The sequence below is a fragment of the Oryctolagus cuniculus genome, chromosome 13, assembly GCF_051225735.1.
Source record: "Oryctolagus cuniculus isolate XC-2025 breed Fujian yellow rabbit chromosome 13, ASM5122573v1, whole genome shotgun sequence".
NCBI classification, from domain to species: domain Eukaryota; kingdom Metazoa; phylum Chordata; class Mammalia; order Lagomorpha; family Leporidae; genus Oryctolagus; species Oryctolagus cuniculus.
Window position 1 is genome coordinate 21,673,822 of NC_142879.1, and position 23,051 is coordinate 21,696,872.

The following is a 23,051-nucleotide window of genomic DNA, read 5'->3' on the forward strand; positions in this document are numbered from 1 at the left end:
ACCAGCAGAGACAAGGTGGGGATGCATTTAGGAAACAATCTTTAAGATGAGCTAAATGTTTACATCCACAGGAATAGGAGGCTTCCGTTAACAACCCCAGCTTGTGACATTTGGCAGAGACCAATCATTGAGTCAGTCAGCAAACTTTGGAGCCTGTCCTACAGCGCTGAATAGGAGAAATGGGGAAGGAACTTTTCAAAGAGGACACACAAACAACACAGCTGTCACTCTGAAAGTGAAACCGTGAGGGAGAGCAGGGCCTGCCTGGTGGAGAAAGCCCATCATGGCAGGAAGGAGTTGAGCAGGAAGACGAGAGGGGTCGGCCTGGGCCCGGGGCTGGGGGTGACACAGGCTGACAGCCTGCGGGTTCCAGGGAGAGATCCTGCTTGATAGCAAACTTGGCAGCTATTAGATGACAGACGCATTCAAATCATGAGATCTCTGGGAAAAACGGGTAGATGAACAAAAGAGAGGGTGCCAATGACTAGAAATCCTGCAGAGTGACTGTGAGGGGTGTGGTTCAGAGACGGAAGTGTCGCGGGCGGGGGAGGGTGTTGACGTGTAGAAAGGTGACCCCGACATGACTGTTTTCAGTAGAGGGGACGTGAGTCTGAATGGGCAGCCAGTGGGGAGGGAGGAAGACTCAATCGAGGGCGTCTCAGCGAAGGGGCTTCAGGAGAGGCTGTGGGAGCAGGCTTTGGTTTTTGAGATGAGCAGCGGAGAGGCAGTGTGGTCAGAGGGCAGGAGCCCTGGGCCTGAACGGTGAGCTGCAGAGCGCGGGTGGCAAGGTTGGCCGGGTGGAGACGCACTTCCCGCTGTCTCAGTGGGGAAGCAGGCAGTGGCTGCACTCCCTGTTCAGCGCCGCTTGGGTTCCAGAGCCGCGGAAGGCGGAAGGCGAAGGCTTGAGCTCAGAGTGTGGGAGAGAATGGCGGGAAATGCTCTCTCTTCTGTACCAGGAACCAGGACAGAGGTCGCACAGGGGCCTGGGGGCCGCGCGCTGCCTGGGGGAGCTGCCCCTCCTTCTGCCCACACGCTCCTGGCCAGGGCTGGCTCTGGCCTCCACCGGCCCTGAGGACCCACGGCCGTGCTCAGCACTGCATCCCCACCCTGCCCTGTTCCTTTCCTGGGCTGGGAAAAATTGCTTCCGGCCAGGCAGGGGTAGAAGAGATGACAAAATGCCAGGTACTAGGCACATCATCTTTTTTTATATGTATATAAAAGATTTTATTTATTTATTTGAAAGTCAGAGTTACCCAGAGAGAGAAGAGGCAGAGAGAGAGAGAGGCCTTCCATCCGATGGTTCACACCCCAGATGGCCGCAACTGCTGGAGCTGCACCAATCCGAAGCCAGGAGCCAGGAGCTTCTTCCGGGTCTCCCACATGGGTGCAGGGGCCCAAGCACTTGGGCCATCTTTTACTGCTTTCCCGGGCCATAGCACAGACCTGGATTGGAAGAGGAGCAGCCGGGACTAGAACCAGCGCCCATGTGGGATGCGGGCGCTTCAGGCCAGAGCGTTAATCTACTGCACCATCATCTTTTGTTTTCACACCAACCCTAGGAGAAGGGTTGGATGACTTGCCCCAAGGTCACCCAGGGTAAGTGACCCAAGTTAAGCCTCAGAGCCCCGGCCGCTGGAGGCAGATCTGCCGTGTTTTCCCTCACAGCTGCCCCCAAGGACCCCCTCTCCCGGCCTCTGCTCCTTGTGCTGCCTTTGATGGCTGCTTCGGTCTCCAGGGCTCCAGAGCCCCCACCCCGGGAAAGCGTGACTCTCCCGGACTTCTGCCCTGCCGATGCTCACCAGGCGCCCGCACCTGCCCAGACCAAATCCTGGCCACGCTGCCCAGCTGGGGCCCCGGCAAGAGGTTCCTTCATCTTGGCCGCACAGGATGTGAACCCACAGGTCAGGCTCAGGGGAACTTGATCGCAGGCCCCCTTCCACCCTGGCCTGCCACAGACAGCAGGTGGGGGTGGGGTGAGGTCCTGAACCAGCCCCACTCCGTTCTTGCCTCCATGCTGCCTCCCTCTCCTCTACCCCACTCCCCTCTTTGCAAAGTCTGGTCATGCAGCCCTGCCTCTAGCCAACACTTCTGGCCCCCTGACCCCCGCCAACCCTGCAGCCCCGCTGCCAGGGTCCACAAAGCCGGCCTCTGCTGAGGGCTACACCCTCCAGCTTAGCGCAGGTGTGCCTGCCTCTCAGAGGTGGCACATGTTTGTTGCTCGAAGGGGCTGACCACACTGTGAACGAGAGATTGGGCTTCCTGGAGAGGAAAGAAGGGCTGCTGGTAAGGCCTCAGTAGGTTCATCCCAGAAAGGGGTTGATGGCAAGGATCAGCTGGGACATGTTGCAAAACTCAGTAGCCGAAATCAACACTGGCTGATTTCTCAGCAAAGCTGAATGTCCCTTGTGGGCCAGCGGAGATTGCGGGGGGTGGGGGGGATCTGCCCCTCATGGCTACTCAGGGACTCAGATTCATGGAAGGATTGCTTTTCCCCCAATCCCTTTATCGGAGGCAGGAGCTGGGGGGGAGGGAGGAGGCAACCCTGCAAAAGCTTTGGTGGGGTCCCCTGCCCCACCCGGATCACCCAGGAAGTGCACCAAGGCACCCAGGAAGCACAGCTCTCCCACCTGCCAGCAGGTGCATCGGGGAGTGGTGGGTGGGGCAGGACGATCTCGGACTTTCCTTCTGGCTCTGCCGGGAGCGCCTGCAGCCGGGCCTCTGTTCCGCCTTATCAGCAGGTGCATCTCTGAGCAGGAGGTGAGGCAAGGCTCTGCTCCTTCCTGGTGTCACTGCGACGGGGCGGGGCTGGCAGAGAAACCACCAGGTGTTGCCGTGGGAAAGTCCCCCCAACACTACAGAAACATGGAATTTCCTGGTTGTCCGGCTGCGTTCTCAGAGCCACAACCCCACCCCCCCGACACACCCTGGCTGGGAGGTTGGCGTGTTCCAGTGTCTCTGAGGACCCTGCGCAAATCCCTCGAGATGTGTGGGTCTCAGGGCCCCCAGTATCTGCCCACAAAATGCCTTCCAGGCTCCTGCGCTCTCCAAATATCGCTCCCGGCCACGCGTCTCTCCTTGGGTCTCCAGGGAGCGCATGCCCTGGTTCGGCGCGTACTCTTGGGCCTCTGCGTGCTCACCGTGCTGAGTCCAAGGAGTGGCTGGACCTGGACAGGGGGCCTGAGCCTCCGTGAGTCTCCCAGCTGTGGGTGCTGGCTTCCCAGGAAGCTCTCCACCAGGCCGAGTTGTCCTGCCTGCTCTGTAGACGCTGGGCAGAGCTTTGAACTTCTCTGCTCCAGTGAACGCAATCGGGGCAGGGAGGCACCCAGCCGCGTGCCACTGCAGCTCAGGCCTCTGGACCTCACACTCTTCCTCCAGCCGGCAGGTGTGGTTGGCAGCAGCCAAGCTGCCTGTCTCTTTAAGAGAGAGAGAGCGAAAGGGAGCCCGAGGGAGCAAGAGAGAACGAAATCAGGAAGTGTGAGAGCTGCGAGCCACCGCACTGTGCTGTGCCGAGCTGAGTGTCCCGCGGAAACCCCACAGCCCCCGCTCCTGGGGCGCCACCGGGCCGCTTCATCGGGCGCTGCCTCTGGGCCCAGGATGCTGTGGAGCTGCCAGTGAGTGACAGGGAGCCCCGAGAGCCCGGGGCGCCGCGCTCCCCTCCCGCAAGCCCGCACTCCCCTCCTGCCGCCCGCTGAGGCAGGAGATGGGGTGAGTGGGCTGCTGCGCGGGGGAGGGGCGGCCAGGCCAGGGCCGCGCGCAGGGCCGTGGCGTCCTGTGCTCGCGTGGGAAGCCGGCCTGAGGCTGGCAGGGTCGCGGGTTAGGGCGCTGCCCGTGGTCAACAGGGCTCTCTTCCCAGGCTCCGCTGCCTGATGCCCCCGACTGCCTGCCCTCACCTCTCCCTGGGGCCCTGCTCCCTGGCCAGAGTCCCAGGAGAGGGCGTGGCCCGGAAAGGGTCCCGGAACCGCTTGGGGAAAAGGACTGGAAACCACCCCCATCCCCCCCCGCCCCGTGGGGGAGGTGACCGACAGGAAAGGGTTAATGGGCTGAGGCTGGTGGCCTTTGATGGAGACTGAAAGATCACACAGCACCCAAGGCTGCGTCTCATCCGCCCTCCTCTTTCCGGTGCAGCTCAGCTCCTGGGCTCGCCGCCGCACACAGGAAGCCGGACACACGCTCGCCAGGGAGAGGCTGGGCCTGACTCCAGCTCAGAGCGTGCGGTGAGTGCGTTTGGCCGCGCTGGAGCCCCAGGAGGCGGGAGCGGTGGTGGGTGGGCGGGCAGCTCCCCAGCCCCTCTGCCGGGTGCAGGGGTGGGGGCAGGGAGTGGTCGCAGAGCGTACAGACCCAGGGACTGGCCACCCTGGCCTGGGCTCTGCCCTTTGCACCACACTGCCCGCGACCCCGGGTGTTCAGCTCTGCTCTGCCCGGCCCCAGGTCCCTTGCTGGCCCTGGGGAGGATGCTGAAGGGGGTAAAGTCTGCTGCCTGCTGGCTCCCCAGGCTGGGCCCCTGGCTTTGGTACCAGTAGGTTCTGCCCCAGCCTCACAGCTCTGGCCTCGATGGCGACTCCCGCTCAGCCCCCAGGAAAGACTGGCCAGCTCACCGTAGGCACCAGTGCATCCTCCCAGGGCAGGCAGGGCAGCCCGCAGTTTGAAGAGGCCCCGTCTAGCCCAGCCCAGCCTTCCCCACCGTATTGAAGGGAAAAGTGGCCGGTGTCTGGTCCGGACATGAAGCTGCTGTGTCCAGCATCTTTGACTCCCCACCCTGGCTCCCGGCTCCCGAGTCCAGCTCCTTGCCGGAGGACGCGGGTGATGCTCCCGTGACGGGGTCCCTGCCAGGCTCGGGGGAGACCTGGGTGGGGTTCCTGGCTCCGGGATCGTCTTTGCCCCCTGGCCATCATGGGCATCCCGGGAGTGACCCAGCAGAGGGGAGAGCTCTCTCAGCCTGTTTCCCTGAGTGTCTCTATCCCTCTCTTTCTCTCTGCCTCTCAAACAAACTTCTTTTAAAAAAGTATTTTAGGGATAGCGGCCTCCTTACACTTCTTCTGCCGCACATCTCAGAAAGGCCAACCCTGGCCGGGCCTCAGACAGCCACTGAACTTGACTCTGGACGCCAGGCTCTAGAGGAACTGGCCTTTAGAGAGAACAGGACAGCAGCAGCGATAGGATAGGGGTCTTGGGGCCCCCCAGGGGCTCCTGAGCCCTTGGGTTTGAGGGTCTCGGGCCTCCCGATCCTCCCCTCTCTCTGTGTCTCTCTCTCTCTAGCTCCCCTGCCCCTGCAGCCCTGTCCTCTTTGGAGCAGCACTGAGCTGGCCCAGCTGGCTGTCAGCTCCCGGCAGCAGGAAGTGTGGGCCCTGCAGGCGGGCCGGTGGGTGGGGTAGGGGCTCCTGGTGCAGCTCGTGTTGCAATCCTGGAGATTCGGGGTGGTGTGCTGACCCGGGCCATTCCACCTGCGCTATTGGTACTTCCTGGGACAACCCCAGGCCTGCACACCAAACCCCCAGAATCCTCATTGCCCAGGAGAGGGGACAGAGAGGAGAGGTGTGTCTGTCTGGTGAGGGGCTGCAGGGAGAGCCAGGCCACCTGTGCTCTCGCTGAGGGCTTGCGTGCAGTGCTGTGCTGTGCTTTTTGGGGAAGTTACGTAACCTTTCTGTGCTTTCCACTTCCCCGGCCTCTTGCCCGTGGAAAGACCACATGGAGCCCCTCTGGGCCCTGGGGCCTGGCTGCCGCTCAGGGACGAACTCCGGGGCTCCCCGCAGGCTGTCTTTCGGGGCCGGAGATGCAGAGCACGGCCAGCTACCTGTGGCACACGGATGACCTGCTGGGGCAGGGTGCCACTGCCAGCGTGTACAAGGCCCGCAACAAGGTGAGGGGCAGGCCCTGCAAGCCTCAAGGGCGGCAGGGGGTGGGCCGGGGGCCCGTGCACCCTTGGGTGGGGGGGAGAAGGGCTCCTGGGGATGACTCCTCTGCTGGGCACAAGTTGGGACAAGAGAAAGGTGAGGCCGGTGCCACGGCTCACTAGGCTAATCCTCCACCTAGCGGCGCCGGCACACCGGGTTCTAGTCCCAGTCAGGGCATCGGATTCTGTCCCGGTTGCCCCTCTTCCAGGCCAGCTCTCTGCTGTGGCCAGGGAGTGCAGTAGAGGATGGCCCAAGTGCTTGGGCCCTGAACCCCATGGGAGACCAGGAAAAGCACCTGGCTCATGCCTTCGGATCAGCGTGGTGCGCTGGCCGCGGCGGCCATTGGAGGGTGAACCAACAGCAAAGGAAGGCCTTTCTCTCTGTCTCTCTCTCACTGTCCACTCTGCCTGTCAAAAAAAAAAAAAAAAAAAAGAGAGAGAGAGAGAGAGAGAATGAGAGAGAGAGAGAGAAAGGTGAAAACACAGAGCAAGATCCAAAGATGCCGGCAGGGGGGCGTGGCCCGCAGAGGCAGGGGCGGTGCTGGCATGGAGGGCTCACAGCAGGGCGTGTTGGCAGCCCCTGTGCTGGCAATAGGTGGACAGCAGGTGCGCCGAGCCCTTGTCACCTCCCCGTACTGCGCCATGCCACCATGAGCTGGGGGAGGAGCCAAGGGTGGATGCCTCCACCCCCCCCCACCCCACAGGCTGCCCTCTCCTCTCTGGGCTTGGGCTGGGTCCCTGGAGAGGTGGCTGGCAGCTGTGGCCTCGCCCTGTGTCCCCACAGAAATCCGGGGAGCTGGTGGCCGTGAAGGTCTTCAACACTGCCAGCTACCTGCGTCCCCGGGAGGTGCAGGAGAGGGAGTTTGAGGTCCTGCGGAAGTTGAACCACCAGAACATCGTCAAGCTCTTCGCGGTGGAGGAGACGGTGGGTCTTGGCCTGGAGCCTCCATCAGACAGAACAGGAAAGGAATGGTGGGATCAGTGTCCAATCGGAGAGGGCTTCCTGGAAGCGACAGCCCTGGATTGCAGGGTGTGGGATCAGGGAGGAGAGGCCGGGCCAGAAGTCGGGGTGTGCAGATGGGGAGCTGGTGGCGGTGGGCTGAGCCACCTCTGCACCGCCCACAGGGGGGCAGCCGGCAGAGGGTGCTGGTGATGGAGCACTGCTCTGGGGGCAGCCTGCTGAGTGTGCTGGAGAGCCCGGAGAACGCCTTCGGGCTGTCGGAGGACGAGTTCCTGGTCGTTCTGCGCTGTGTGGGTGAGTCCCTCCCAGGCTCCCTGCTGAGGCCAGCGGCAGCCCAGGCCCTGGGCGCTGGGGAAGCCCCAGAGGGAAACGACTGGACGCCTGCCTGTGCGTTCAGAGGCCTGGGGCAGACACGGTTCCCAGTGGCTCCCAGGCGGGGGCAGCCCGAGAGCGTCCAGACAAGGCGTGGTCTATACAGGCAGCGGAATATTACTCAGCCCTGAAAAGGCACACAGAGGGCCACAGTGGTGGGATGTCGCACGTACGAGGTTCCTGGAGTAGCCCCATTCACAGAGACGGGACGCGGCTGCGCAGGGGCCTGCGTGTTGCTTGCTAGGGGGTGGAGTTTCAGCTGGGAAGATGGGCAGGCTCTAGAGACGGGGCGCTTAGAAATGGCCAACACATGTCCCGGCATGCCCTTTACCTCGCTTACACGGAGAGATCCTGAATAATCCACCCCGGGGAGGCTGCAGGCTTGGGGCAGCCCCTGGGGCCCGGGACGGCGGCTAGCGGCGCCCGCCCGTGTGTGCGCAGTGGCCGGCATGAACCACCTGCGGGAGAACGGCGTGGTGCACCGCGACATCAAGCCGGGCAACATCATGCGCCTGGTGGGCCACGAGGGCCAGAGCGTCTACAAGCTCACGGACTTCGGCGCCGCGCGCCAGCTGCTGGACGACGAGAAGTTCGTCTCGGTCTACGGCACCGAGGAGTACCTGGTGAGCTGCCCGGCGACCCTCCCCGGCGCGCGTGCGCACGTGCGCCCGTGTTTAAGCTGATGAGTGAGGCCGGGTCTGTGCCGTCCTGGCGGGCACCTGCGGGCCGGGCTGGGGCTCAGGCCTGGCCCCCGTGCGCCCTCTCTCTCTCGGCAGCACCCGGACATGTACGAGCGGGCGGTGCTTCGCAAGCCCCAGCAAAAGGCGTTCGGGGTGACCGTGGACCTCTGGAGCATCGGGGTGACCCTGTACCACGCAGCCACCGGCAGTCTGCCCTTCGTGCCCTACGGCGGGCCGCGGCGCAACAAGGAGATCATGTAGGGGGATGGGGGAGGGGACGGAGGGGAGGGGGACCAGGGACAGGGTTGGGGGCGGAGGGCAGCGCCTGGGCCGGGCCGTCCTGCGCAGACGCCCGCCATCCCGGCCCTGCGGTGGCTCCTGTGCCCCGCCGCTCCCGGGCACTCCTCGGATCCACCCTGACCTAGGATCCTCTTGGTCCTCCGTTCATCAGCCAAGGGACAGACGCTGAGCCCTGCCCGGGCGTGCAGGGAGACCGATGACACACTCTTGTTTATATGTATATGGGAGAGGGGGAGAGACAGAGAGAGGGAGAAAGAGCCCCTGCAGCCGTTAGGTCACTCCCAAAATGCTGGCAACAGCCAGGGCTGGGCCAGGAGCGGGGAACTCCATCCCGGTCCCACCATGTGGGTGGCAGGGCCTCGGGCACTTGAGCGGTCATCTGCTGCCTCCCGGATGCGTTAGCTGGGAGCTGGATGGGATGCGGAGTGGCCGGGACTCGAATCGGCACTCCTGCGTGGGATGCGAGGGTCCTAAACCCCAGAGCAGGAGACCCCGGATGGATTATAGGAAGGCCTGCGCCCCCACCCTCAGCTAGGGCTTAGCTGCGGGGAGCCTGGGGCAGGGGAGGGGCCTGGCTTGGGTGGCAGAGGGGGCTGGTCTTGGAAGGGACAGATTAGGAAAGTCAAGAGGAGGAGGGACTCAGGCCAAGCTGGCCCTGGGCACCGGTGTGGGTGGCGGCTGCATGGCCATGGGGTGTGGCCGTGGGGAGCTCTCACCAGGCGCAGAGGGCCGAGCGGGCGACGTGTCTCTCAAATCCCGTTTCTGGCCACCTCCCAGGGCCGGGAGGCTGGAGCCAGGGCCCTGGGGCTCTGCTCAGCAATTCACGCTCCACCCCAGGTACCGGATCACCACCGAGAAGCCCTCCGGGGCCATCGCGGGCACTCAGCGGCGGGAGAACGGGCCCCTGGAGTGGAGCTACGCCCTGCCGGTCACCTGCCGGCTGTCCATGTGAGTGGGACCCGAGGCAGGCGCCGACCGCTTCTCTCTGCTGCTGTCCCAGCCGGCCCAGGCGTGCTGCAGGCTGGCTACTGCACCCTTTGCCTCGTGGCCTCAGTTTCCCCGCCTGGAAGCTGGCAAGAGTTCTGCCAGCAATGTCTCCCCAGCCCACCGTGCGCCCCCCACCTGGGCGCTAGCTCCTCAGCGCGCTCTCTGCCGCCCCCCGCCTCCTGCTGAAGCCCCGTGTGCGGGGGGCAGGGGCCTGCAGGGCCAGCTGGTGCCCATCCTGGCCAACATCCTGGAGGTGGAGCCGGCCAAGTGTTGGGGCTTCGACCAGTTCTTCGCCGAGACAAGCGACATCCTGCAGCGCGTCACCGTGCACGTCTTCTCCCTGTCCCAGGCCGTGCTGCACCACGTCTACATCCACGCCCACAACACGTACGTGGGCCGCCGGGGCGGGAAGGCGGGCTCCGTGTGTGCTCCCCGGGGCCAAGCTTAACTTGGGAAGACGGCCACCCCGCAAGGGCAAGTGGCACAGGGCTCTTGCTGGTGCTTCCGAGAAGCGCATGCGCGAGGGGCGTGGCCTGAAGTTGGCACCCACCGAGGGCTCCAGCCCCAGCATCCGCGGTGGGACTCGCTGAGTGCCCACGGGGTGTGGGCGCAGAGCGCCCCTCGGCTGCGCCCGTGACCTCTGCCCTCTGTCTCTCCACCCTTGGGGAGAGAGGAAGCACCCCAGCCCCTCCCTCCGAACTGCGCAACCCTCTCCTCCTTGCGGGGTCTGGGCGCCCGGAGCCGCCCCCACCTCCCGCTCCGCCAGCGACCTCGCGGCCCGCGCCCTCTGTGCCTAGGGTGGCCGTCTTCCTGGAGGCCGTGTGCGAGCAGACCAGCGTGGGCCCCCGGCAGCAGGAGTACTTCTTTGAGGGCCACCCGTGCGTCCTGGAGCCCAGCGTCTCGGCTCAGCACATCGCGCACACGACTGCCAGCAGCCCCCTGACCCTGTTCAGCGCGGCCAGCGAGACCCCCAAGGGGCTGGCCTTCAGGGACCGTGAGTACGGCCGCCCGGGGCTTGGTTGCTTTTCACGGTGGGTGCAGGTCTGGGTTCTAATTCTGCACGTGTCTCCGAGACGCTGTGGGGCTTGGGCAGGTGTCCTCAGAGCTGTGACAGCAGCTGCAGCTGCCGCGGGGAGACTCCGGGCCGGGCCAGGTGGGAGAAAAGGGGGAAAGGCCCGGGGGCGGAGCTTCACCGTCCCTCCAAGTTCTAAAAAAAAATCATCGCTTCTCAGTTGGATGATGCCCGCTACCTCCTCCTTCTCAGAGGAAGAGGGAAGAGGATTTAGGGAATTAACCTTAAAATCTGTGGACAAGAGGGTGGTTCGAGTCCCGTTTCCTGGCTGTTGAGACAGGGCCTTGGGCACGAGCGTGTAGTTCTCCAAGTTGTCCACGAGGTGGCAGTGAGGGACCACAACTGTAAAGATGCGCCTTCCGTGCTGGGAAGGGGGGGTTTCGGCGGGAGCCGGGCCGCTTGCATTGGGAGACTGGCAATGTGGGGTGAGTGTGAGCTGAGAAGGCGCGAAGATGAACTCAGAGTTGACCTCGACCTTACGGGCAGGCCCCTCTGACGGGGTCTTTGTCCGCAGCTGCCCTGGACATCCCCAAGTTCGTCCCCAAAGTGGACCTGCAGGCAGACTACAATGCCGCCAAGGTGAGGGGCGGCCCACAGGGGCGGGGGCGGCGTGGACAGAGGTAGGAGGGGAGGGACAGGCCCACCCGTGTGTTTCAGGGCATGCTGGGTGCCGGCTACCAGGCCCTGCGCCTGGCACGGGCCATGCTGCACACACAGGAGCTGATGCTTCGCGGGCTGTACTGGGTCGTGTGAGTCCCCAGCAGGGCTGGGGGGTGGGAGGGAGGTGAGGGGCGGACGTCTGGGCCACTTCCGCACTGCCCTGGGTCAGGGTCAGGGTCAGCACCCTGGGTCCCCTGGGCAAGGCGGCCCTGACCCAGGCTCCCTTGGGCAGGGAGGTGCTGCAGACCACGTGCAGGCGGACTCTGGAGGTCACACGGACCGCACTCCTCTTCCTTAGCAGCAGCCTGGGCACTGAGAGGTGCGTGTCCCGCCCAGGCCGCCTGGGACCCCTCGGCGCTCCCCTCACCCCATGCTTCCGGCCACGCACCTCACCTCACCTACCTGCGGGGGGTGGGCGAGGGTGCCGCCCCGCCCCACCCTGTGCCCCCACTGCACACCTGACAGCCCCGGCCCGGCCCTCACCTCGGGGAAGAGACCCACGGGACAGGGAGTTCCGGAAGAGAAAGGGGGGCCTCCAGAGAGCAGGGATGGGGTCCCCCTCGTGGCACCTTCAAATGGCATCAGTCAGCAGCTGCCGATGACCCCGAGCAGAGCCCTGTCCCAGGCGCAGAAGAGGCTGCTGGGGATATATAGGGCTCGTGTCACATGCACATGAGGGCTACCGGGATGGCTGGATTAGGAGAGTGGAGATGGGTAGGGACCACCACAGAAGGCTTCCTGAAGGAAGAGGTGTTTAAGGCCAGAAGGAGGGAGCACACCCCGGGTGAGGAGGTCTGGGCAGAGACAGAGGGGCTGCGAGCAGGTGGACAGAAGGGGTGCTGTGACGTCCACTGAGGCCAGTCACCTCCCAGTGCCCCACAGGAAGTCGGAGACAGAGGGGCTGGCGCCGGGAGCAGAGGGCCACGAGCCGGTCTTGGTTACAGAGAAGTTGGACCCCAGGAAACTGGCCATGAGGGAGCCGTGGAGGGCTCTTGACCAGGGAAGCCACAGGCTGGGGAGAGCGCCCCCTGGCGGGTCCTGCTGTCGGCTGCCTGCTGCCTCCCATTCACGCCCTAAGTCTCCTCCGAGAACTCGGACTCCGAAGTCAGGGTCGGCGCGAGCCTGCTGATGGCCGCTCGCCAGGGAGGAATGGGGGGCGCGCGGGGAGCAAAAGAGGCCTGGCGTGGTCAGTGGGCCGGGGCCGGCACCTCAGGCCGCTGTAACACCCCCACCCCAACCTCTGGATTCTGCACCCTTGTTTTCCAACTGAGACACTTGGGCGGCCCCTGAGGGCTGGCAGCGCCAGTGCCTTGCGACCCCATTCCCTGGATGCTTCTAAGGTCTGAAGCTGCGCGCTCCCCACGGGGGACTCTGAGCTGCGGGTGGGCGGAGCGGCAGGTGTGAGGCGGCCTGTGGCTGCACCTGGGCCTCCTGGCACAGCAGCCACTCCGTGGTCCCTACGCCCCGCTCCTCCTCTCTGGCAGCTGTCGGGGCAGCCAGGACTGACCCCAGGAGGCCTGGGGCAAAGCCGGCCAGGCTGCCGCGGCCAGTGTGCCCTCTGGGGGCTCCCTGCATCTCCCCGCCCCGCCGCGCACCCCAATGCGGCTTTCTCCTTCCCTCCCTCGAGGCCGGACAGCGCGACTGAGATGCCCACGCTGCAGGAGCTGCAGGGGGCCACGGAGCTGAGGTCCAGGCTGCGGACTGTGAGTGGGGCCGGGGGCGGGGCGGGGCGGGGCGGGCCGGCAGCCGGCTTGAGCCCGCAGCTGAGCGCCCCACGGGGGCTGCCTCTGGGCTCCACAGCTGGCCGAGGTCCTCTCCAGATGTTCCCAAAATATCACGGAGACCCAGGCGGGCCTGAGCAGGCTGGGCGCGGAGCTGGCGAAGAGGCGGGCTCAGGTACATGCGGACAGAAGGTCTGTGGGATGTTCCTTCTTCGTGGGCTGGCGGTGGGGAGTGGGCGGCCGGAAGGCCCGCGAGCCTTTGGAGGAGTCAGCCTGCTCTCTCCCAGCAAGGGCTGGGGCGCGGGCGAGGGCTGGAGGCTGGGGAGCTGGGAAGACCCACCCGAGACCAGCCACAGGGAGAGAGGCTCCGGGCTCCTGCGCCCATCTGGGAGGTGGAAGAACACGTTAGGGACATCAGCGGGCGCAATAACTCCAAGGAAGAGAATAATTCTGTTCTCTCGGGTGGCTTCTCTGCCGTCTGGCATCTCACGGGCTCCTGGAGATAGCGATGATGATGATGGTGATGATGATGGTGATGATAAGCTGCCGTAACACTGGGCTTGGGACGGGAAGCTCCCACAGGAGGGTGGCTTGCTCCGAGGCATGGCTAGGAAGTGACAAGTGACAGAGCTGTCTTGGTGGCCACCAGGCTGGGGTTGCAGCGTGTAACACCCATTTAACACCCATTTTGTCTTTTAACAAACAAAAAAGCCACCCGCCCCACGGGCTGCGGCTGCATGGAGGGGGGTGGCAGGTGGCACTCCAGAGAGAGCCCCCTCCTCGGCGCCTCTGCCGTCAGGGCCTGGTCAGCGGGCAGCCCGTGCCCTCGGCTCTACATGCCAAAGGCCTTCGAAAGCGCCCAATCCTCTCTTAGCTCTCCTGGCCACAGGCAGGCTCGGGAGAGTCCGTGGATCCCACTGGGCTGCGCGTTCCCGGGTTCTCTGGAGGCAGCGTTTGAGTAGCGGGCGCTGGGCGCTGCCCCACACCCTACCAGGCCCCCACCGTGCCTGCCCATGCCCTGAGTTACCTCCTTGGAGCCAGAAGTCAGCTCTGAATTCAGAACACATTTGCCCCTGAGCCTTTCGGCTAAAGACTGGGGCTCCGAGCTCCGAGCCCAGCCACCTCCTTTTCCGCCCCCACGCTCGGGGCACTGTGGGGGGGGGCAGGTTCCTGAGGGCTGGCAGAGCCCTGGTGGACAAGAGCGTGCCCTGCCCGGAGTCCAGCTCCACAAACCGCTGAGCTGGAGTTCTCTAGGCCTCCACCCTCCCACACACACGCACACACACGCACACACTGCCGACACCTGGAAGGGTGTGGGTCCAGCTTAAAGGGGGAAGGAAGAGACGCTAATGACCTTCAACCCGGGCCTGCAGGCCCTCGACAGAGCACCCTCGAGAGGGACCTCCCTGCCCCGGGACCAGCTCCCTCTGCCCTCCCCTCCCCTCCCCTCCCCTCGCCTCTCCTCCCTTCCTCTCCCCTGCCCTCCACTCCTCTGCCCTGCCCTGCCCTACCCTACCCTACCCTACCCTACTCTGCCCTCCCCTCCCCTCTCCTTCCCTCCCCTGCCCTGCCCTCCTCTCCCTCCCCTGCCCTGTCCTCCTCTCCCCTCCCCTGCCCTGCCCTCCCCTGCCCTCCCCTGCCCTCTCCTTCCCTCCCCTCCCCTGCCCTGCCCTCCCCTCCCCTGCCCTGCCCTCTGCTCTCTGCTTTGATCCCCTGGTTTCTGCCCGCAGCACCCAGCAGATCCAGTGTTGTCTGGACAAGATGAACCTCATCTACAAACAGTTCAAGAAGTCTCGGATGAGCCCAGGTGAGCGGGGGCGGGAGGGGGTGGTGAAGACTCAGGTGCTCCCTTCCTGCTGCCTTCCCTCTGCAGCCTGGGCAGTCCCTACCCTTGTTTCTTTGGGGCACTCAGAGAAGGGGGATGGAAATCTCATCTAGAGCCCCCTGGGCCAGGCAGCCCGCCTGGGTTGCCTACTAATCCTCATGGGAGGCAGGCTGGGGGGACGGGGCTTCCTGTCCCAGGTGATGCCATGGGGGCAGGGCTGGCGGCAGGGGTCAGGGGAGCCTGAGGAAGCCCCAGTGTGCTCCTGGACCCCACCCTTCTCTCACCTCCATGCCCCAAACGTTTCCTCCCCTGCAGCCTGAGGTCCTGGGGTTCACTGGCCAGGTCTCCTCTGTTCTTGGGGCCACAGAAACAGCACGGTCCCTAGGACACTGACCCAGCCACGTGGGTCCATGGGCAGTTCTCGTGGCCCACTGTTAGAAAGCGGGAAGAAGCAGGTAGAATTATTTTTAATGATACATTGTGTTCAACAGATATATCAAACTATCATTGAAGTGCATAACCAATACAGACCAAATTACTAAAGAGATATTTCTGTTCCATTTTTGTGCTGTTTTCCAAAGCGCATGCGTATCTTACACTTAAGGCACGTCTGTGTCTGGAAGCTAAACTTGGAACAGAGGAAACTGTCATTGTCACAGAACAATAAGGCAGTGCTGATGAGGAGAGTGCACCTGCTTTGGTGTTTGGATGTAAATTAATCAGCTCCCACCCCCTCCCTTGTGCTGTCCTGAGAGCCCTGATGCTCGGGGACTCCAGGGGCCATGCCCGCCCTTTTGTAAAAGAGCAAGCTGGGCCGCCCGAGCACTCTCGTCAGACCCCGCTGTCAGCCACCAGGCTCGCAGGCTCCGAGGAGCTGCCTCTCAATTGGCCTCTAGAACAAACCATAACTGCTGCTGCTGGAGCAGGCCCTGCGGCGCTCAGGGCACCCGCCCGCGGCCCTCGCGGGAAGCCTGTGGGGTCCACATGGTGCGCGTGGCAACGGGCTCACTGAAGCCGCTGCTTACGGAGGAGGCCGGGGTCCCTTATGCAGATCCCTTGGGCTGTGTAAGTGCTCACAGCTGGCTGAATACCAGACCAGGAAGGGCATTCTTAGGGGAGCGGACTGAAGAGAGCAAACCTACTTCACTGCCTGTGGGGGCTGCTGCAACCTATTCCCTGCTGTTCCCTCGGAGCCCAGGAGGGGGCAGCATCTCCACGTGCAGGAGATGCAGGAGCCTGAGGGCCTTGGGAGGCGGCTGAGACGGAAGACTGGGCTGGTGGAGAGGGAACAGTAGAAGGCAGTGGCCTGGCTTCTCCGGGTCGTGGCTGCAAGAGCTGAGAGTGGAGGTTTGGAAGGAGCCCAGCGGCTGCTGGCCACGTCACTCTGGGCAGGGGCTGGGTGGGGGCTGCGGCTGAGCACCATGCTCCAAGGCCCACGTCTTCCACTCCCGGCCGAAGCCTCTTTAGACCCCTGAATCGTGACAGGGTACTTGGCGACACTCATCACATCATATCAAGTCGTAATGAGCTACTGGGGTGCCGCAGGGCCAGGCCGGGCTGGCATCACCTCCGTCGCTGTCCCCAACCCTGCGGCCGCTCTGCTTCGTGGACATCATGCCCATTTGTCTCCTCCTAGGGCTTGGCTATAACGAGGAGCAGATCCACAAGCTGGACAAGTGAGTGACCTGTTTGCTGGTGGGCGGGTGGGCGGTCCCTGGGCAGAGTAGCTCTCTGGTTAGACCCCAGGAGGGAGCGGGGCTGCAGCGGGGGGAGGAGGGGAGTATGGGAAGCAGTCTGCATGTGACTGGCATTGCTTCTCTGGCTGTCCTCACTGGTCTCCCACCCCTCTTCCTGCCTCTGACCTCTGCCCCCATTGGCTCTGGTCCTGGGAGCTCTGATGGCCCCGGGAGCCCTCCCCAATATAATGGCGATTTAGACTGCCCCCCCAGTTGTGCTGCCCCCACGCCCTTTCCATAACCATCTCCCTGTTCCTCTGGAGACAAAGCTGGTGAGAGTGGGCGTCCGCTGAGGGCCTGGCCCCTCCCACGTCTGGCCTTTCATGATCCCAGCGTGTGTCTGTCACCTCCTCCTGCCTTGGAGACACATGCCTGCTGTGATCCCACGATTGGGCACCGTGGCAAGGTGACCATGGCCACGAGGGGGCGCTAGGCACGTGCACAGCGGCTCCAGCTGCTCACGTGGGCGCCCGGCGTCTCCGTCTGTGCAGGGTGAATTTCAGCCACTTGGCCAAGAGGCTGCTGCAGGTGTTTCAGGAGGAGTGCATGCACAAGTACCAGGCATCCCTCGTCGCGCACGGCAAGTGGATGAGGTAACGGCACGGCCTCCCTCCTGGGCGCACGCACCCCAGGGCCAGGCCTGGCCCCTCCGGGCATCCCAGAGAAGGTGGGGGGGATGGGCGGCTGGGTACCTGGGTGGGCCAGGCAGTGTGCTGGGGGATTGCCACACATTAGCCTATTAAATCCCGTGGTGTATAATGTATGTGGTGGACACTATCGTCCCTCTCCCAGGTGAGCAAACAGGCTCACATGGTCTCTTCCCCAACATCTCCCAGCCGGTCAGCAGAGCCAGGCTCTGCTGCAGGCTTGGCTGCCTCCCTGGGGAAGGAGGCCCGGAGCTGTGGGCTTCTGCGTGCGCAGGGAGGCGGGGCAGGCAGTGGTCCTCTCGCCTTGGCCCTGCAGGGTGCGAGGGTTTCGCCTCCCAGACAGGCCCCCTCCCGCACCCCACCCCGAATCTGATTCTGTCGGCCTGCGGGAGGCTGGGACAGTGGGAACGTAAAACCTCTTCCAGGGGCCGGCGCCGCGCCTCACTAGGCTAATCCTCCACCTAGCGGCGCCGGCACACCGGGTTCTAGTCCCGGTCGGGGTGCCGGATTCTGTGCCAGTTGCCCCTCTTCCAGGCCAGCTCTCTGCTGTGGCCAGGGAGTGCAGTGGAGGATGGCCCAAGTGCTTGGGCCCTGCACCCCATGGGAGACCAGGAGAAGCACCTGGCTCCTGCCTTCAGATCAGCACAGTGTGCTGGCCGCAGAGCGCCGGCCGCGGCGGCCATTGGAGGGTGAACCAATGGCAAAGGAAGACCTTTCTCTCTGTCTCTGTCTCTCACTGTCCACTCTGCCTGTAAAAAAAAAAAAAAAAAACACCTCCTCCGGGCGATGCCGTGGCCCTGGGCCTGGCTTCCTGCTCGCGCCGTGGGGAAAGGGCCTTTGAGAGAGCAGAGGATTTGCTGAGAGCCCTGAGCTGGATCTGTTCTAGGAGTGGGAGCGTGGGCGGTTCCCTTCTCAGGTACCAGGCGTGAGCGGTCACCTGCCCGCCTGGAGCCTCCCCTAGCCACACATGCGGCCCAGCCCCAGCCATGCAGCTGGGTCCTGATGGCCCCCCCACCTCCGTCAGAAGTGCCCCCTGCACAGTCACCATGGTGGGTAGGGGGGGCGGGGGGTGGGAGGCGGGAGGTGGGTGAGAGAGAGGCCACCCCAGCAGGGCAGAGGCAGCGGGGCAGGCCCACGCCCGGGACACATCGGTGACTGTGTGGTCCCCCAGGAGTCCTGTTCTAATTCTGTTCTTCACCTGCCGCCGGTAGGGAGGTGCACAAGACCAGGAACCACCTGCGCCTGGTCGGCTGTTCCGTGGCTGCCTGTAACACGGAGGCCCAGGGTGCCCAGGAGAGCCTCAGCAAGGTGCGACCGGGGGCAGATGGCCCGGGATACCCCGGGGAGGGCCCTGGGGCCGCCCCCTGCCTCTGGGCAGAGCTTCCTGGAGGGAGTCTGGCTTGGGTTAGAGGCCTCTGAGCCGCCAGTGAGCCCTGAGGTGGGGTCTGAGGAGGTACCTGGTGGGAGGACCTCGGAGTGATGGTCACAGCAAGGGACAGAGGCCGCGGGATGCTGGGACATCTTCCTCGCCGTCCTGTGGGCTCAGGCCACTCCTGAGAGGGTGATAGGAGCTGCCCTTGGCCTCGTGGTCTGCTCTCTGCGAAGAGAACACACGAGCAGCTCTGAGAAGCCGGGAGGGAGAAGGGCGTGGCTGCCTCTCGCCTCCCTGCCAACAGCCCACACAGCAGCGCCCTGCTTCCCGAGGCTGGGGGGAGGTCCTGTCCCTACTCTGCAGCTCCTGGCCCGTGTTGTGTCACCAGAGGGCTAGGGTAGACTCACAGGAGAACTGGCTGCTGGGGTCATTCCATGCAAGCGTAGAGGAGCAATGGTGCTATGCCAGCTACACCCCCCACCACCACCATGGCAGGAAGGGTGCTAGGAAAGGCTGGCGAGCAGGCGCTCCAGGGACCCAGGCTGGGGGACCCTTCCTCAGTGTGTCCCCAAGCCGGCCACGCAGGAGCTGGCCCAGCCCCTGACCCACGCGTGCCTTCCCTGTAGATCCTGGACCAACTCCTGCAGGATAAAGCCAAGGGCGCCCAGGCCTTGCCACCCTCCACGGCTCCTCCTGCACCCCAAGACCTGGCCCTCCAGTGAGTTCAGGGGAGGCAGCGCGGGAGGGCAGAGGCTGGGGTTAGGGCCCGGGGCCAGGCCTGAGTCGGGGTTGGGGAGGCCCCCGGGGAAGGAGCTGGGGTGGTGCCACTGGAGCCTCAGCCACTGTGTGGCCTGTGTGTGGACAGCATGCAAGAACTGTGCCGTGAGATGAAGCTGGTGGCCTTTGACCTCCAGGACAACAATCGCATCATCGAACGGTAAGGGCTGGGCTGGGCTGGAGCTGGTCCCAGGGAGACCGTGGGAGGCCTCGTCCGGCCCTGGGCTGGACAGCACCTGTGCTCCTCCACACAGCCCCATGGCAGTGGGGCCTCACCAGCCTGGTGGCTGGCAGGCTCTGCCTGCACACAGTCTAACAGAGCTAACAGAGCCGGGGCGGAGGCCGGGGATTGGTGTGGTGGGCTGGCTCCGCGGGGACTGGGGACCCTGCACCTGCACCGCTCAGAGTCGCAAAAGATAACCAGAAGAGCACAGTTAGCAGCTCCTCATTTAACTGAGAGAACCCTCTTGAAAGGGGGGAAAGCTGGCCAGCTGGGAGGCCCGCAACAAAGCCCATCTTTTAACAATTTGTTTATTTTGTGTGTTTAAAAGGCAGAGAGAGAGAGGACCCTCATATGAGGGTCTCGCAGATGCCCACAACAGATGGGGCTGGGCCAGGCTGAAGCCAGGAGCTGGGAACCCCCTCCGGGTCTCCCACACAGGAGGCAGGACCTCGAGTACTTGAGCCGTCACCTGCTGCCTCCCAGGGTGCACGTTAGCAGGAAGCTGGAGTCAGGAACAGCGCCAGGATTCACTCCCGGGCACTCTGCTAGGGACGTGCCTCCCAAGCAGTGTCTTAGCTGCTAGGCCACACCCCTGCCCCACGGCGCATTTACCACTGAAGGGATCATCTCGGGATGCGGGGCGGTCCCTGCTTGCCCTGCAGGTCAGCGGGCCTGTTTCAATCCCTCCACGCCATGCTGGCCTCTGCCCTCTGCCCATCTGGGAAGCAGTGGGCTGGCAGCCAGCGTCCAGCAGGATCTGAGTCCTGACTGCTCTCAGGAGCAGCCTGACTCCCCGGAGATGCGCTCTGCTCTGAGCTTCCGCGCATCGCCTGTCAGCAGGGGTAGTAATCCCTAGCTCCTGGTGTCAGCACAGGAATTAGATAGGATGATACATTCAAGGCACCGGGGGGAGGGGTGGAGGGAAGCACGCCATTGTCCCCAGAGGTCACGCCAGTCTGGGACACCAGCGCTGGGCTCCTGGTTTGTCCTCTGAGATCCTGAGGGTCCCCTGATCACAAGCTGTCGCCTCCCTGTCCCATTCCAGCGAGGGGAGAGTCCACCCTCTTCAACCCCCATAAAGACAGCTTCTTGGCCAGGCCTCCCACACGGCCCTGCGGGGGCAGGAAGTTCTAATTTTAATGCCAACATAAATTTTGCTTGCTGTGATATGTGGTCTATTTACAGACGGCTCCAAAGTTAATTTACGTGAATTTTCACTTCCTTCTTCAGAGCTGTAGCCAAAGAGCCAAGTGGGGCCATCTGATCTCCTTCTCCCTCCTCCTGACTCTGCGTGCTGGAGTCACCAGGGACCCTGGGGGTGGCCTGGGGCAGGGGCTTCACAAGCTCCCACGTGAATCTCCCGAGCAGGCCGGGGTGAGACCCCGAGGGTGGGTCCCTGTGGGTGAGCTGAGCACTTGAACAGCTGAGGGCCCTGGAAGTTGGTTGGGCTGGGCCCAGGGGTGAGGGCTGCAGCAGGTGGGCAGAGCTAACGTGGCTCCTCCCTTACAGGTTGGGTAAGGTCACATCTGTGCCTGATGCGTGAGCTCAATGGGGAGCCGTGAGCGTCACTCGCACCCAGCTCCACTGCACTGTGGGACGCAGCCCAGAGCGAGACTGGTCCCGTCTCATCAGCCTACCTCCCTCCTGGCCACTGGCTGGGAGATGTGCCAGCATTACCTTCTGCTGCCTGTCACCTGGGAGGCTGCACTGGCCGTCTCTGTCGGGACCCCCAGGAGACAGCACGGCAGCCACTGCCTGGGCTGACTTGATGCCTCACTCAGGTGCACCTGCTGCTTCGCCATCGCCAGGCCTGGAGGGCGGAACCTGGCTGAGCCATGGGAAGAAGAGGCTCTCCCAGGCCCTGTCCTCCCACCCCCGCCGACTGGTTTACAAAGCTGTGCTCCCCAGAGAGCCAGAGACCAGGGTGTGAGTCACCCGGCTGACCCTCCGTGTGCTTCACGTTGAACGTGACCCTTGCCTCTCCTGGGGTCCTGGGGGTCTCCACACCCGGCCACAGGCAGCAGAGCCTCCTCCCACTCTGCTCTTGGTCAGGCTGGGCCTACATCTGTGAAAATGGGCGACTGACACCAGGTGCCCTCTGCCTGGAAGCCCCGCCTGCTCCTGGGTGTGGAGAGCCGGTGTCAGCAGGTGGCCTGAGGGGACGTGGAATAAACGTGGCCTTGTTTTCCGTTTCTGGGCTGTGACTGAGAGGCAGGATGGGCCCTCAGCCGTGCCCCCAAGGCGGGCAGGGGGCAGCTGTGAGAAGTGCTGACCCTGCCTTGCCCGCACAGGGGCACCCTCCTTGGAGGAGAAGCCCGGGGAAGGTGGGCTCCTGCTGGGAGTGCTGGCCTGCTCCCCTCCAGTGGCCTGCCTGCTGCCGGCAGGGATGCTGTGTGCGAGGCCTGGTTTGTTTCTGTATCTCAAGCTCATCATCCAAGCGTTTGCTGTTTTTCCATTTCCACCACTGTTCAGAACCAAGGCCGCATCTTAAGTACTAGCTCTCAGCACTGCTAAGGGCTGATTTAAGCGTTCCATATTTTTTTTTTCCTTTTTCTAGAAGCTATTGTGCTGCATGGGGAGAATTGGGCAGACTATTCGTAAACACGGTCTCCCTCCTGACAACACCTGCAGCCCTCCCCTCCCCTTAAACCAGAGCTGCGCTGCCCCCCAGGGAGAGGAAGATGAGCCGGAGCCCCGGGGGCGCTCCTTGAAGTGTGAAGACAGCATAGTGCCTAACCCCCAGGAACCCCATCTTTCCTGCCCATCCTTGGGGGTCCCTGAGTCCTCTGAGGCCATGCAGGGCCGGAGTGAGGAAAGCTGAGTGCTAGAGGCTGACATCCCCCCAAGCTGCCTCCCCAGCCCCCTGGCTCCCAGAGGAGACGAGCGCCCCCACGCCATCCAAAGGCCCAGGGGAGGGTTGCTCCAAGCTGCCTGCTGCACCAGGCCAAGTGTGTAATGGGGGGTCTCAGGCCTATGAGGTCAAGTTCAAGGGCTCTGGGGGCAGCTGCTGCCTTGATGTCCCCAGACACTGCATCCTTTCTGGCCGGCTGGACCTGTGTGAGGCTCAGGCCAACGCCTGTGGACAGGAGCTGTAGGGGACAGTGTCACGGGCTTCAGCACTTCCGACGCTGGGCAGGGCTGCCGCAGGTGCCTTCCCTGCTCCGTGCTCCGTGGAGCTTCGGGTCACATCCCAACAGAGGAGGAGGAACCGGGCCGAGGTCCAGGGCAACCTGTACGATCCTCAGGTGTTCAAAGACTCCACCACTCTAGTGACTCCTAACATCATGGCACTTGAAGTGAAGCAAGCCAGTCAGGTCATCAGATGGGAACCGAGCACCTGTGGCTACCAGGTGCGTGCCAGGTGCTGGGACTGCAGTGTGACCGCGTCACCTGGGGAGCCCCCACCATGGGGGCAGGCAGCTGTGCCCACAGCTGTTTCCATCTCATGAGGCAGGTGCTGAGGTAGGAACGCACAGCTCAAATGTAGGATGCAGTCACTCTCATCACAGGGGAAGGTGTCAAGGACCGACCCCGGGGCAGGGGACCCAGGTGGAGCCTTGGCAGGAAGGCATCCCCACAGTGGGAGGAGCTAGCACAGGAGGTAGGAGCTACCACATTCCTCTGCTACTGGCAAGGATGCTGGGGGGGAGGGCACAGGTGCAGTGGGAAGGGAGGAGACAGCTCCCAAGGGTGCTCCCAAGCCACATTCAAGAACTTGGAACCATAGCCAGGTTTCAGTCACATCCAATCAGTATTTTAAAGGTGCCTGTGTGGATGGTGGCAAGCGACAGGTAGGAAGAGACGAGATATTTCTGTAAAGTGCCTGGT

The 23,051-nt window shown here is 63.7% G+C and overlaps 1 protein-coding gene and 1 long non-coding RNA gene across 6 annotated transcripts; one reads left to right on the forward strand and one right to left on the reverse strand.

Annotated features, from left to right (window-relative positions):
* Positions 1-1,199: 1,199 nt before the first annotated feature.
* Positions 1,200-2,763, reverse strand: LOC138845089 (uncharacterized). Its single transcript, XR_016219575.1, has 2 exons — positions 2,628-2,763; positions 1,200-1,443 (listed from the first exon to the last, which is right to left on the reverse strand). It is a non-coding gene; the product is annotated as an uncharacterized LOC138845089 (long non-coding RNA).
* Positions 2,764-3,455: 692 nt separating this feature from the next.
* On the forward strand, positions 3,456-21,415 carry IKBKE (inhibitor of nuclear factor kappa B kinase subunit epsilon). 5 transcript variants are annotated; one of them, XR_016219574.1, is made up of 22 exons: positions 3,456-3,611; positions 4,126-4,214; positions 5,751-5,857; positions 6,675-6,815; positions 7,016-7,145; positions 7,665-7,846; positions 8,000-8,160; positions 9,041-9,151; positions 9,398-9,577; positions 9,988-10,184; positions 10,777-10,841; positions 10,920-11,011; positions 11,155-11,241; positions 12,550-12,625; positions 12,723-12,818; positions 14,374-14,450; positions 16,105-16,144; positions 16,696-16,797; positions 18,063-18,159; positions 18,850-18,941; positions 19,089-19,160; positions 20,733-21,415. XR_016219574.1 is itself a non-coding variant. In XM_051821261.3 (22 exons), exons 3-22 carry the CDS (start codon positions 5,771-5,773, stop codon positions 20,764-20,766), a joined length of 2,136 nt encoding a protein of 711 aa, XP_051677221.3. In that variant the 5' UTR covers positions 3,456-3,611; positions 4,126-4,214; positions 5,751-5,770; the 3' UTR covers positions 20,767-21,415. The 5 variants fall into 5 exon arrangements, 4 of the variants coding, with proteins under 4 accessions (XP_051677221.3, XP_051677223.3, XP_051677222.3 ...); XM_051821261.3 differs by having other exon boundaries at positions 12,723-12,835; XM_051821262.3 differs by having other exon boundaries at positions 3,531-3,705; positions 12,723-12,835.
* Positions 21,416-23,051: the final 1,636 nt, after the last annotated feature.

What these genes read in the sequence shown, in the direction of transcription:
- IKBKE (XM_051821261.3), top strand. Translation starts at nt 5,771, where the DNA reads ATGCAGAGCACGGCCAGCTACCTGTGGCACACGGATGACCTGCTGGGG. An exon ending in CGCGGGCTGTACTGGGTCGT is followed by an intron (nt 11,012 to 11,154) that starts GTGAGTCCCCAG and finishes TCCCTTGGGCAG; the next exon opens with GGAGGTGCTGCAGACCACGT. An exon ending in TGAGGTCCAGGCTGCGGACT is followed by an intron (nt 12,626 to 12,722) that starts GTGAGTGGGGCC and finishes TGGGCTCCACAG; the next exon opens with CTGGCCGAGGTCCTCTCCAG.